This window comes from Rhagoletis zephyria, unplaced genomic scaffold, assembly GCF_001687245.7.
Source record: "Rhagoletis zephyria isolate East Lansing unplaced genomic scaffold, Rhagoletis_zephyria_1.1 Rzeph_scaffold_01632, whole genome shotgun sequence".
Lineage (NCBI taxonomy): Eukaryota > Metazoa > Arthropoda > Insecta > Diptera > Tephritidae > Rhagoletis > Rhagoletis zephyria.
The window spans coordinates 9,426-23,731 of NW_016158716.1; the positions used below are offsets into that span (position 1 = coordinate 9,426).

Below are 14,306 nucleotides of genomic sequence, written 5' to 3' on the forward strand. Positions count from 1 at the left end.
TTTTTTTTTTTGTAATTATTAATAATTGCATATTGTATGCCATTAGATTCCGAATTGTATGTATGTAAGTAATGAATGAACGGAGAGATAGATGAACGATCAAAAATAAATAGTAGTTGTTTTGACGGACGGAGGACGAGGGCGATGTATGTTGATGGTTGTAGATGATGTTGGACGCCACAAAAGATATACGGTTTTTAGACGTTTTTTTTTGTTTGTTCGTGATGGTAAGTAGTATTGTGTGTTCGTGATTTTCATGTAAAAGCAAAAAATATACAAATTAAAAATTATATTAAAATTATGCAATAACATAACAAGAAAACACAAACATAATGTACAAATTAAACGCATAAACTAATTAATTTTAATAATAATATGGTAACAAACTCACAAAAAGCATAAGCAAAACAAAAGGAAAAAAGTATTCATTTACGTAAGCAAACCAACGTAATTAAAAAAAAAAGTCAATATAGGGGCGGTCTAGAAGAATAACAGCAGCGCCTGAAGGCGGGCTTCAGACTGCCTGAAAAAGGGAAGATACTTTAAAGCCTGCATCATAAAATTACTAACAAAGGGCAGTAGAGAATTTAATATTGTGTTTATTTTATTAAAATCCTATCACGCAGCTAACTTCACTACATAAGCGCTTATATACAAACACACACACACACACGCACTCAGACGCTTACGCGCATAAATCCATACATTTTAATTTCACATTTTATAAAAACACTCACGTTTCACACACTTCCTTATTACTACTTACGCTCTTGATCACTGCCATCTTCTCCCAATTTTTCGTCGCGACTCTTCATGAACGGAAATTTCCGTGAAAACGTGAAATTCTTCTTCTTACGATCCAGCGTCGATTGCTGCTTGAAAGTACGCGCGCAATGTGTCAAAAAATATATAAGGAAAAAAAATTATGTTTATTAATTGAAATACCATATTACTACAACAACTACGGCTACTTCAATCGATCAAGCGCTACTGTACCTCATTACTGACCTTGTCCAGGTTATTGTTGGCTGCAGCGTGACCCTGAAACTTAACACTTCGATCGCGTGCACGCATCTTTCGTTCCCATCGTCGTTTCGATGGCACAATACCGATTTGTTCGTCTTCACTGTCGCCAAGCACGCGACGTGCCTGCCACCATTCATCATCGGAAGCATTTGTCACGTGTAGTATGTCGCCATGGCGGAAGGGTAGACCGCGCGATGGTAGCCCATCATCACGATTGGGATCGTAATCGAAGAGCGCACGCACGTACAGTGAACGCTTTTGAGAGGTGCGCAACAGTGTGCCAGTACCGCCGGCCGACAATGCAGCCTGCTGTTTCAGCTCCTGTATGCGCGCCTCAAAGCGATTGTACTCCTCGGGGCGATACTGTGCGACTAATGTGACAACACCACCGGAACTCTGTGAACGAAATAGCGGAAATGAATACAACCGTTATGCGTAGGGCATAGGTTGAAGAAAATATTTGTTTTTTAATGAGGCTGATACCGAGTATTCAATAAATTCCCCTACCAGAACAGGTAGTTCCTATGAATTTTTTAACAGCAATGTGAAAATTTTACCGTATCCCACCTCACCAACGTACACGAGAATGCAACTCTCGTTCTCGTCCTACATTTCAAAATTAAAATTCCCGTTGGTTTATGATATTTTTCTTTTTTGAAATGCTGACGGTGTCACGCATTTTGTGCCACAATTATTTTTGTTGAAAAAAAATAATAATAAGACCATCGGCAAAAAAATATCAAAAATCAACGCGAATTCTTAGGCACTTGAAACTTGAACTCCGTTAAGCTTGAATTTAAGGGCATACGGTTTTAGCATACTTAGAAGTTTTCTAAAAATTCTTAATAAAAAGTTTGTTGTATTTTTTTAAATTTTCGTAATTTGTCTATTTTATACAAAAAAAAAAAATAATAAGCCTTAAACAAACAAAAGATGATAGGGATGAAAGTCGCTTTGACTAGCAGCGAATCAGACTGGTGACGTCTAGACTCACACTGGCGAAATAAATAAACCCGCTAACCTCCTGTAGCTAACACGGGACTTTATTGAAAGAAACAACATACATATATAGATTACAGCTTCATTTAAACTGTGTATTTACATTAGGGTGCATCGCTTTCCATACAAACAAAAAATCGGTACTGTTTCTCCATCGGAAATATAAAATTTATTATTTTTAATGTTTTTATTGAGCTTTGTACCACGATTGTTTATTAGAAAAAATTGAAAAGCAACAAAGTCTATGCGGTAGAAGCTATAGGAACTATTTCGGAGATCACCACATCTCCTCATCCGACTTTTTTTTGCTAGGCTTCAGCATCTCCGAAATAGCTGTTATAACTTCTACCGCTTAGACTTTGTTGCTTTTTTAATTTTTCCTAATAAATAATCGTGGTACAAAGCTCAATAAAAATATATTAAAAATAAAATGTTAATAAGCCACAATAACATTGACAAATAAAATTTATTATTTTTTTATAAAATTAGAGCTTTTTGCCTAACAAAAACCATATAAAGTCACATTTAAAACCTTGAGCAAAAATTATAAAAATTCTGCAAACTGCATCTAAATTTTCAACTTTTTAACCACATTTTTTAGAATTTTTTTGAGTATATAGTTTAATAGGCCATTAAATTTTAGTAGAATGAAGGGTAAGTTTTAAGTTGGTAAAAAATTGCGTTAATTTTTGAAATTTTTTTAAAGCGTTTTCTGCCATACAAAGTATGTTTGACCTTTTATTTTTGTATGGAAAAACGTGCGTAATACATTCAAAATTAAAATGATCAAAAACTAACGCCATTTTTTAGGAAGTTTAAACTTGCATACTACTAAAAAAACTGATTAAAAAGTTGAAAATTTAGGTGCAATTTCGCAGAATTTTTATAATTTTTGCACAAAGTTTGAAATATGAATTTATAGGGTTTTTGTTGGATAATGAGCTATACTTTTATAAAATAAATATTAAATAAACAAAAGAAAAATAGGAAAAATGTGTCAATTTGTTTATTTTTCCACCACTGTATGTCAAGACTTCAGCCAAAAAAATTTCGAAAAATGAAAATACCTACAGAAATCGCGATTTTTTATAAAAAAAAAATAGTTTTGAAAAATATTTTTTCTAAAACATCATCTAAGATGATAGAAGAGTTTAAATGAAAAGGTTTGCATGAAATAAAAAAAAAATATATTAATGGAGTCGAAATAATGGGATTTTGTGAGGTATTTTCAAATCGCTCTAGTTCACGTAAATATTAAAAACAAAATTGGCGAAAGTCTTAAATTATAATAACTACATTTTATAAATCTGGTGTAAAGCAAGCAAGTTTTTTTAGTGATGCACTCTAATGTATTTACATACATATCGCTGATTTATGTACTTCAATAGAGTGTCATAACTGAACAAAGCAAAACTCCAGAAAAACAGCTTCAAGTTGTGAATTTACATATACTCACATAATAAAAATGAATACATATTTGTGGTATTCGCAACGGTTTCGTAAGTGTCGTATTGTTGTATATTATTTCGTAAACTTTAAATGGTTAAAAATATATATAAGAGGTTCGCAAGATACCATAAAAGACATTTTATGAATTTTCGCACTGCTAAAAAATAGTTGGTTGTGTTTTCAAACGTGTATTTAACCTTCTAAAGTTTCGGCATACAAGAATACGACACTGTTTTGAATACCCCAATTTTATTCTAGTGATATATGTATGTACTTGTAATCGATACAGCTACAAAATTTTCACACAACATGTAACAATAGGTAGCGGTAATTTCGGCATACTAAACTCAATTTTCGTAGTTTTTTGATTACGACACTAGATATTGAAGTAAATGGGCGATATGCACTTCAGGCCCCAGCCACCAAAAGCATAACTCACCTTCAACGCCTGAGCGGCCTCTTCATGGGTAGCGTTCTTTAGGCTGACATTATTTACGCTCAAGAGCTGATCGCCACGTTTAAGCTCCCCGCCGGCGTCAGCAGGCCCACCAGCAAGTATAAATGACACATAGATACCCTGGCCATCTTCGCCGCCGACGATATTGAAGCCCAAACCTTGTGGACCCTTTTGTATGGTGATTGTGCGCGGTTCACTAAAAATGAGTAAAAGCAGAGAAAAGAAATTGAGGAAATGCCAAAGTAAATAACACAATTACACACAAATAATTGATCAAGAAAAGTACGTGAAATAAATATGCAACAAATAATACAATACAACTAAGACTTATGATAGGTAAAAAAAAAATATTGCACAGCTGAGGGCCATATTAATATGTAAATCGGCATACGCACTTCACGCCAAGTTCACCCGCGGCAGCGGCGGCCTCAATACCGTTTTGTAATCGCTGCACGTCGCCGCCATCGTCACTTTTACCGTCGCCACCGCCGCGATCTAAGCTATCGCGCGATGCGCTGACGTTAGTGCCGCGTTCCAGTCGTGCTGTCACTTTCTTCTTAGACTTAGGCGTGGGCTCCAACTCCAATCTGGCATTCAATGGCAACGAATTGGATTTCTCGAGCTTATGTGCCTTGCGTAGTCGCGAAATGCGTTCATCCAAGTTGAGCAGATGCAGCTGCAGGCAACTCATTTTACTGGGGAATCGTAAGCGATGTGGACGCACCCACTCGTTGCTAATTAATACTGGCTTGCTGAGGTGAATTAATTCAATTAGCAGCAAATTCGATTCGATTTGCAATTGACAATTTATTTAATGAAATGTGACAGCCGATACCGAATGGCTGGCACAGCTGGCTTGGCCCGCTGGCTGGCTGGCTAGCTGATCGACCACCCGCTTTGGACTTGCGTACGCAACGAAATGTGCAATTATTTTCGGAATTCCGCTTCGAAAGCGGCAATGACAACGACGACAATGACGACGATGAAGCCGTAAGCTTCGATTAAATAAAAACAAAAAGAAATAATCAATGGAAAATGCAAACTGGAAGGAAAAAAACGGCGAACAACACCTTCGATAAACACAATTGCAGCTCAAAAATTAACAAACAAAAAAAAACGCAATAGCTACGCCGACGGCGCTCACTGCAGCGCGGATAGCAAATAGCTAAAAGTCAACGACAGTACGAAGTGGCCAAGCCAAAACCGGCCAGCTCATGCCGCAACAGCTGTGTCCGCCCGTTCAAGCTGCGTCAGACGCGTCAACGCAAACCAAACTTGTATCGCACAAAATAAATAAATACAGAAAAAAAGTACAAGTATATTTCAAATAAAATCGAATACACGTTTATCGCTGGAATAGCAAAAGGCAAATGATATGTATAAAAATAAAAATAAGAAATTAAGCAATAACGTGCGCCTTGCAAATTAAATGCGATAAAATGCTCGAGAGCACCGGTGAGATGCGCGCGCGGAGGACGCGGTCATCTTTGTCGCCGCAGCAGCACAACGCACAAGCGTGTTGCCAACCAGCTTACTTGCTTTTTGGCTTGGCTTGGCATGGCTGAGATAAATGCACGATTCGCGTTGTGAACCTGTATGCGTACGTATGTATGTATGTATGTTTGTACCTTCAAAAACAATGCAAACTCACTCAAAATATGGTTAGCAAATGAATGAGCAACGCGCATTGCCCAGCCAGCATCGTTAACGCCGCTGCTGATTATATGTATACATGTATGTAATTCGGTAGTCATCATCCATCCGCAAGGCAAGCCAGTCAGTCAACTACACTCTTAGCCAGTTATGCAGTAAGTCAACAGCAGACAGTGGATGCTAATTTGCCGCACTGTGACGCCTCTGAGTCAAGCGTTTCACGGGCATACCGATATGCGAGCGCGAAAAATATTTTACTTAACATTCAGCATACAACGCCCCTAAAGTGCGTCACTTGATAAGAACAAAAAGATAACGACAATGCTTCTGTTCGTAAACATAATAAAAATAAAAATAAAAAACCTCTGACTCGTGACAATGACAGTGGCTGTTTCGCGTAGATTTCACGTTACTTCGGTGTAGAATCTCAGGCCTAAAGGAAATCAGCAGTGGGCTCTAGAATCGACAAGTTAAATTACGGCCTTCAAAGGGCAGAGAATGTGCCTTTATTGCAAGTAAGGCATGCCTTACAAGAGTGTGACATTTTAATAAACGAACACAAAATTTTCTCACCGCTTGATCATGTTTTTGCAGAGGAAGATTTCTTCTATTTCGTTCCATCTAGCTCTAGACTGCCTTTCCATTTTATTATACAAGTATTTATGTGCTCATCGTAGCCAGACTAGTTAATAACCGTTGTTGGCAGTCTCATATTTCGTTACTTTCTAAAACCTTCTGTTCTGTGAAGGATCTGCGACTAGGTTTCCTTTTCTTTGGTTGTAGTGCGAAATCTTTTTTCCCAATTAAAACAATGTGTCATATAGTAATTGCTACCTGCGCGCCTTTTCCCAATTGAGCTGTGACCGAAAGTTCTACATCCAGTTGAATTCCACAATGGACGTCACGGATTATGTGCCACGGATTTAACAGCAAGTAGGTCAATGGACGGCAAACTAAGAATTATTTCTAGAGCAGCCGTCAGAGATTGCACTTTCTTCATTAGAATAAAGAGGAAGATAGTGCGAAAGTAAACTAAGTTAATTTTTAGCAGTTAAAATGGCTTAAACGTCGTCCAGCAGAAATCCAATATTACTGATTATAAGTTAATCGTTTTCTGGCCTAAAAGGCAACGTTAAACTAAACTATGCTGTTACTCAGGCCAATGAGCTTGAACTTCTATACTATAAACTCCCGGCTTATTGTTGCAACTAAGGCAACTGAGTCGGCAGCTTCTCAAAGCTGACGTGTAAATATTTTAATCGACCGAAAGGCCAGACATCAGGGCAGTAATGGTTATTATGGTAAATTCGTTTTGTATTCGACAATGCGTCAATAGACGAGTGCCGAGACACAGAATAATAGAAGGTAATGGGAAGCTCTCCATATCCTGAATTCCAAAATGTAGAAATACAATGCATCAATCTTTTTTTATTTCTGATCCAAGCAGATGCACCTGTCCAATATTCTCAACCACGCCTGGATGTTAGTAGCAATTAAGCTTGCGTAAGCTCGACTTTTTAATCTATGTACAATATTTAAGGAACAAGAGAGACTGATGCTTTGTATATTTGCAATTTGGAATTCAGGGATACTAGCCGTCTACTCCCTATCAATTACCTTGTGTTAAAAGTGAACATTTTGCATGGGAGCCAAGGTTACGCTTTCAAGTTTAGATTGAAAGATATATAACATCTGTGGTCATAAGCAATAACCGCCTAAGTCGACTTAAGAAAGAATGGAGTCATATATGCTATCGTATTCTTCAACCCCTATTCCATGCGTACGTGGAATCCCCATCTCGCCAGCTAGGCTATTTAAAAAGTTATAGGCGAAAACAGTTTTCCTCATAAGGTTATCATTACAATCCAAATCTTAAAAGCGTTTTTTCTCGAATTCAGGTTTTTCGACTTAGGCGATTACTGCTTACGACCACAGATATATTGGGCACTTACGTTCAAGTAAGGACTGACAAGGAGTGAAAAAACATGTGACGAAGGTAACTCTTCATCCGCACTAACTAAAACGTCTCCTGTGACATTGTCAAACTTTCGAAAGATCGCATCTTGGGTACATTGCCTTTGGTTTCTTCTCTTCGCTGAAGGAAATTGCAGACCGAAAGAATGTTAGAAATCCCCAAGTGAGATCTTGCGGCTAAGCCAAAATAACCTAACCTCAAAGAAATTAAAATCAAACGTGCGAAAACCATTCGAATATTTTTAATTAAGTATTCTTAGTCTTATCCCTTAACGCTTATGGTAAACGAATTGCGTCTATGACTTTTTCTTCTAAAATCCTTTGTATGGAAAAAATGCGTAACGCCGTCGCGTCCCTACGTATATTCTCGTCACCGTATATGCTTGGAACTTTAAATGTTTTCTGATTTTTGTTTAACCTTGCGGGACATCAACGAGAAAATTTTATTTAAAAAAATCAGGATTCCTTGCATGAGTTTGACCTTAAGTCCAACCAATTTCTACATCGAAATTTTTAAGAAATTTTACCCAGCAAACACAGTCTTTAACGTTAGAGAAATTTTGATTTCTACATAAGATATCTAGGGTAATTCTCTAATCGTTCTCGAATCGATGACGAAGTTAGAGAACTACATTAGAATTCGATTCGAGAACGATTAGAGAAACAACGCGAATTCAAATAAATGTAAATAAGCAATATTCCAAATGACTGAGTCATAAATTATTTTAATAATTAATTATTATTTTATTGCGAATACATTTAATACAAATTTTACAAGAAAAGCGTTTTATTTAAAAAAAGCAAAACAGCAGTTTGAAATTCACATTCGAATCCCATTAGAGATCAACATTAGAATTCGATTAGAGAAATTAATATTTTCTCCAGTCGACAACTATTTATGTCTCATCTTTGTAGAGATCCCTATGATTCTCGATAGTTTTTCCGAGCCGTTCTCTAACGTTTGAGATTGGAGAATGTGGCTAGTTCCCCAATCATTCTTTATTCGATAACTAACCTCAATGTTTGCTGGGTATCACTTTAAGTAAAAGTAATTATGCAACAAAATAATTTTTTAATGGCATTTTAATTTTGTGAGTTTCGTTTTCCTTAGTTATTTACTGAGTTTGCTCTTATCTGTTGTCATAATAAATGTATCATACATATACATACATACGAGTTTACTGAAGACTGGTTATCTCTTTAAAGTTCTAATTAAAATTATTTGTATTAAAAAAAATAACAAAATGCACAGACGATATCATACAGAATCCGAAAACAACGCAGTTTTAGTGTGAGTGCTGAAGAAAGAGGTCGCTTCTTTGCATGAATAAATATAATATATTATTTATATTATAAAGAGCTATGTACATACGAAAAATAGTTGCCTTTAAGCAAGAGAATATTCTGCGTTGGTTGTGCGTTTGCAGTAAGGTATGTAAATGTGTAGAGTAGGGCTTTTTATAGCCGCTAAAGATAGGAAAGACCGGAGTGTGATTTTTTCTCTAGTTCGGAGGTACAGTTTTGCGAACTGGAAACAGAAGTCAGCTTAATTAAAGACGTAGATAAGTATCAAAAAAGTAGCAAATGGAAAGAAGACTTGGATTGCTAAAGGCCAGTCAGACGTGGCAACGGAAGTGATTTTGAAACTCTATCAAACTCAACAATTTCAAAGGTGTCTGCAATACATATAAGTCATTTTGTGATTATTTTCTTAGAGTCCACTGGACCCCATGTAAGCAAAGCGTTATTATTAGGAGGTGTGACCGTAACGGGCTAAAACGTGTTTGTAGTATCATCAATAGAAGTTGTCATTAGCCTTAATTTCACCTGTGGCACACCCATTAGTTTGCAATTTGCAACAACTACCAACAAATACAAACAACAGCTACTTGTGAACTAAATAAAGCATTTGAGTAAACTAAATAAATAAATAATCATCAGTATGCATATATACCTGTATATACATATACTACTTACATACATATATACGATTCATATACACACATGTAGAACTATTATAATAATATTGCACTTACCGTGTAATATCCTCAGTGCTGACGGCACGTGGCGTTCCAGGTGGCACAGCGGCCAGTACATTCGATGACGCATACCTAGATGCTGGTTCTATAATTCGTGTAATTATCAAGAACCACAACGAATAATTGAACACAACACGCACACACAAACATTGCATTTTTCGATGGCATTTGTATTACAGAATACGAGAATATTTGTACGATTTGTAAGTATTTTCGTTTGTTTGGTAGTTTTTGTTTTTGGAAAACAAAAATGTGAAGATAGTAGGATGAGAAGAGGTAAAAGAATTAAAATGGTTTGCTGATTATGATTATATTTATGTATATACAGAAATTTATACACAACTAGTTGGAAAATTTTAGGAATTAAAAAATCTAAAGTAAAATTCACTTAGGTATTTGCTATAGATTATAAATAGAAAACAATTTGTGCTGGAAAGGAGGAAAGGAAGTTCCAATTTTTTTCCCCTTAAAAATAATTGCTTTTCATAATTTCCGCAACGTGCTTGTGGCTGCATTAAACTAAAGCAATCAAATAAAAAAAAAAAAAAATATTGTGAACAGAAAAATCTTACAGTTGCAAGTAATTTCCAATCACTTTTCATAAACTGCTAGGGGCTAACACATGAAGCAACATTGGCGAATTCATGCACGCAGCGTGCGCTAATGCACAATACGTGACGCCAATCGAAAAGCGAACAAGTTGAATTATGTATTGTACATATTTGTTTTGGGCTTAGACGGATTGGAACGAAAATAAAATGATTATAGCATTTTCAAGCTATTTGCATACATAAAATTTGTACTTTAGCATGCGTAAATAATATTTGCGAATACGTATAAATAAAAATGTATAAAATTGAAAACTAGCGCAAATGGCATAGCGACCAATGTGCAATAAAAGTTTTCAGCTTTAAGAGAAAACAAAAAAGAATGAACTGCTAGAAGCATTAAATTCAAAAGCTACCTTATACGTTTGCAAATATGGATGCTGTTTGTATATACATACGTTTGTACATATGCCTGTGTATAAATATTTACTTTAAGACGAATAAGTTACGGTGGCGTATAGAGGAGTGATTGCGAACATCAAAGAAGTTGTTTTAGCTCATAGATTTTATTAGACATGGGGCTATATTTCATATTTATGTAGACTATTAGATATGGGATGGAAATTTGTTTTTTTGCTTATTTGCACAAATATTTAATGTTGTATTTTTTTTCAGAATTGTAAAGGAGCTTTACTTCTAGGCCCGAGAACTTCTGAACTCTTGGAACTCAAATTCATAACGTATGTTTCCACTGGTGTCTACTAAACGTGCGCTCGACGCGAGTTGATACAAGTCGCGCTATAATCACCTTTCTAAAGCTACAATAGGCAAAAAAGGCAAATATATTAAAAAAGGCAAAAAAAAAACGGCTAAATCAAATGTGTATATATGGAACCAGGGAAAGCTAAAGCGTGGACATTCTTAATCGAATATACTCTATCTGTTTAGCAGAAAAAAGGCAATTTCCATAAAATCTGTTCCCTGGCAATAAAAAAAGGCTTGAAATGAAAATTACTGGCAGGCATAATGAATATTTTAATGATGTATTGGCAAAATAGTTGTATACATATTTAAGTCATATAATTTTAAAGACCAATATAATTTTCACTAACAGGACTGACATTAGGGTGGAGGCCGGGGTAATGAATTTCTCAGACGATTATAAAAAAAATGTTCTTCAAAGGATTTTAAAATACTTAATCTCAGAAAATGCGTACGAATAAGTGTAATATTCTTAACAATAGTTAGACAAGTTTTAAGTTGTCGTGGGTTAAGTCGAGTGGGCAGTAATTTCTGCATCTGTTCATTTAGCGTCTATGATTTGTAACTAAGCGCCTTTCTGCATACAGATGCCAAAATCTTTCTATATCTGATGAAAGCAATCACTCTACGCAACACATTTGTTTAGACGACTATGGTTAAATGTGCATGGATTTAAATATTTATACACATACATACATAGACCTAAATATAAGTAACATGTAGCAATAATTTCGCAAATGTGTGCTAATTTTCATTTTAAAGAAATTAGCTTGAGGTGATTTATCGCTGAGTCTAAGCCTAGTACGTTTGCTGTTTATATAATGTACTGTGCATGTATGTATGTATGTATATTTGTACGAGTATGCAGTATGTATGCAGTTTGTCTTACGAGGCAAAGGTGAATGGGATCTGGATGTTGATGCTACAACACCAGCTGCTGTGGAGGAGGCGGGTACTGCGGATTGAATATTATTGTTGATGTTATTAGTGATAGTTGTGTTGCTCGTGGCATTGTTGTTGTTGTTCGTGGTGATAGTGGTGGTGGTGATTGAGGGTGATGGTGAGCGAGCAAAATCAACAACAGTTTTTCCAATATTATTAATCGCACCTGTTGAATGCGAATTAATCTGCCCGAATTGTGACTGTGATGAGCTGACTTGATGTTGCGTCTTGCCAACGATCAACGTTACTTTGTCCGTAATTGACTTGAGTGTGGCAACCGCTTGCTCATGTGTCACATTTTCCAAATTGGTTTCGGCCTGTGAAAGAAATATGCAATATATTTATGAGAAAAATGCGCCACTAGTAACAAATAACATATACATACCGCATTTGTGCGCACCGCAATCAGTTTGTCGCCGATCGACAGGCGTCCATCAACCGCGGCGGCACCGCCTTCCATGATTTTCGTCACATAGATACCGTTATCGCCCGGTATATGTTGATTACCAATACCGCCGGCAATGGAAAAGCCCAAACCTTTGCTGCCTTTCACCAAATCGATCTCGACCACTTTCGGACCGGCAGCAGCAGCCGCTGCAGCGGCAGCACTCCGCGGCAAGGTGGCCGATGAGGCGGCAGTAGCGTCACCAGCACCGCCACCGCCGCCACCACCACGTTTTCTTTTCACATGCAATTTTACCACATTGCCGGCCTTCTTAAGCGCATCCACAGCGGACGCGTGTGGCACATCAACCACAGAAACATCATTCACCGATACAATGATATCGTTAATGCACAAACGGCCATCGGCTGCGGCGGCACCGCCCGCTATAAGTTTCGTTATATAGATGGATGTGTCCGTGCCGATGTGAGGATTGTCTGTACCGCCTGCAATCGAAAATCCAAGCCCAGAATTGCCACGCTCCAATGTTATATCCTCATATTGCCAACTCTCATCACCGTTCACCTAGAAAAATACGAAGGTAAGGAGAAAATGTTAGTTAATAAATTGTAAGAAAACTATTTGATGAAATGATTTTAATGTGTTTTTTTATAAATAATAATAAGTAGCAAGACCATAACAACAACAGCAAAGGACATAATTTTACTGCTGCACATGAGGCGACATGGTTACAATGAAGTCAATATATATGATAAGTCACATTTTCTTATACATAAGTGATGCAAATAGAGACTTGCTTGAAGAGGACAACACAAAATGAGAGTAAAAACGAGGACAAATAAAAGGGAACACAAATCGAAATGAAATGCTATTAATTGTACGAATGTAAAGACAACAACAACACAAACTGGTGAGTGTGGCAAAATTGGCACAATTTCACAGATTTAAAGAATCAATCATGACGTCTACAGTCGCCCAGGTGGAGGTGCAAATTGTGCCAATTTCTGACAGAACACTTGTTATAACGCCCAGATCACCTAAGTAACACAATCACCCATCAGAGCAATCAAAAACCAGCAACCAATGCAGTTAATCGAGAGCATTCAAAACATATTAGTCAATACATACGGACATAGATATGTACATGTCTACACAAGTTGGCATTAGTTAGAACAAATCGACCAAAATACTTGAAAGACTCAAAGAATTTTTTGTTTTGAATTGTTGACAATTCTCTGTATCCTAGTGCGCAGCTTACCTTCATCGATGATGCTCTGTGTATCTGAAAATTAATAAAAGCAAATTAAGAAATAACAAAAGAATCAAACAGAAGCATAAGAAATTACAAAATATGAGAAGAATACTTATTTGGAGAAAAATATGAAAAGAAAAATATTGCAAAGTGCAAAGTTCTTTGACATTTGAATGACACAACAGAAACGCCCAATGACGAGCCAGCAGCAAGAGCGGTTGTTGAGCAACATCAATGGCAATAGGCCGCCGATGTTGATGCCACTGCCGCTATCGTCGCTCCCTTCCCATCGCCAAACAAATAAAGGCCGTGTATGTACTTATGTAAATATGCAAATGCTGCTTTATTCTGACGACCCAATTCACTTAAGGAGACTGTGAGGCAGCAACATTTACAATGTATTTGTTGGACAACGTTTGTATTTCCGTTGTCATTGCTGGTTTTTTTTCTGTTGTCTGTTGTCAGCAATGTTAAAGTACTATTTTCTTGTTTTCCTTTTCTGCAGCTGTGTTCGCGCACGCCCATTCGCATTTGCGTTTAATGGACAACGCACGACTTCCATTGAATGACAGATAAGCCGCGCCACCAGTGCACAGTGGTTCAAAAAGCTTATACAATTTTCCTGAGACCAGTTGAGAACGGTTTTGAATTTTTGTTTGATTAAATTAAATCTTTTATCACAAAGTGCAGAAAAAGTAGCAATTTTGAAGAAAATCGATTCTCCTGCTCCAGTTAATAAATGTTACATAATAAAAAAATTTTAGAAAACAATTGCGGGGGGATAAAATTTTAAATGTTATAA

The 14,306-nt window shown here is 36.6% G+C and overlaps 1 protein-coding gene across 1 annotated transcript in view; it reads right to left on the reverse strand.

Annotated features, from left to right (window-relative positions):
* The window catches only part of LOC108364681 (uncharacterized), a 98,483-nt gene that overhangs the window by 4,208 nt on the left and 79,969 nt on the right, over positions 1-14,306 (reverse strand). Inside the window, exons 13-18 of the mRNA XM_017618463.1 lie at positions 12,235-12,816; positions 11,797-12,166; positions 9,595-9,682; positions 3,914-4,127; positions 997-1,422; positions 767-872 (exon numbers count right to left, since the gene is read on the reverse strand). Coding sequence (XP_017473952.1) covers positions 767-872; positions 997-1,422; positions 3,914-4,127; positions 9,595-9,682; positions 11,797-12,166; positions 12,235-12,816 — 1,786 coding nt within the window. The remainder of the gene's footprint in view (positions 1-766; positions 873-996; positions 1,423-3,913; positions 4,128-9,594; positions 9,683-11,796; positions 12,167-12,234; positions 12,817-14,306) is intronic.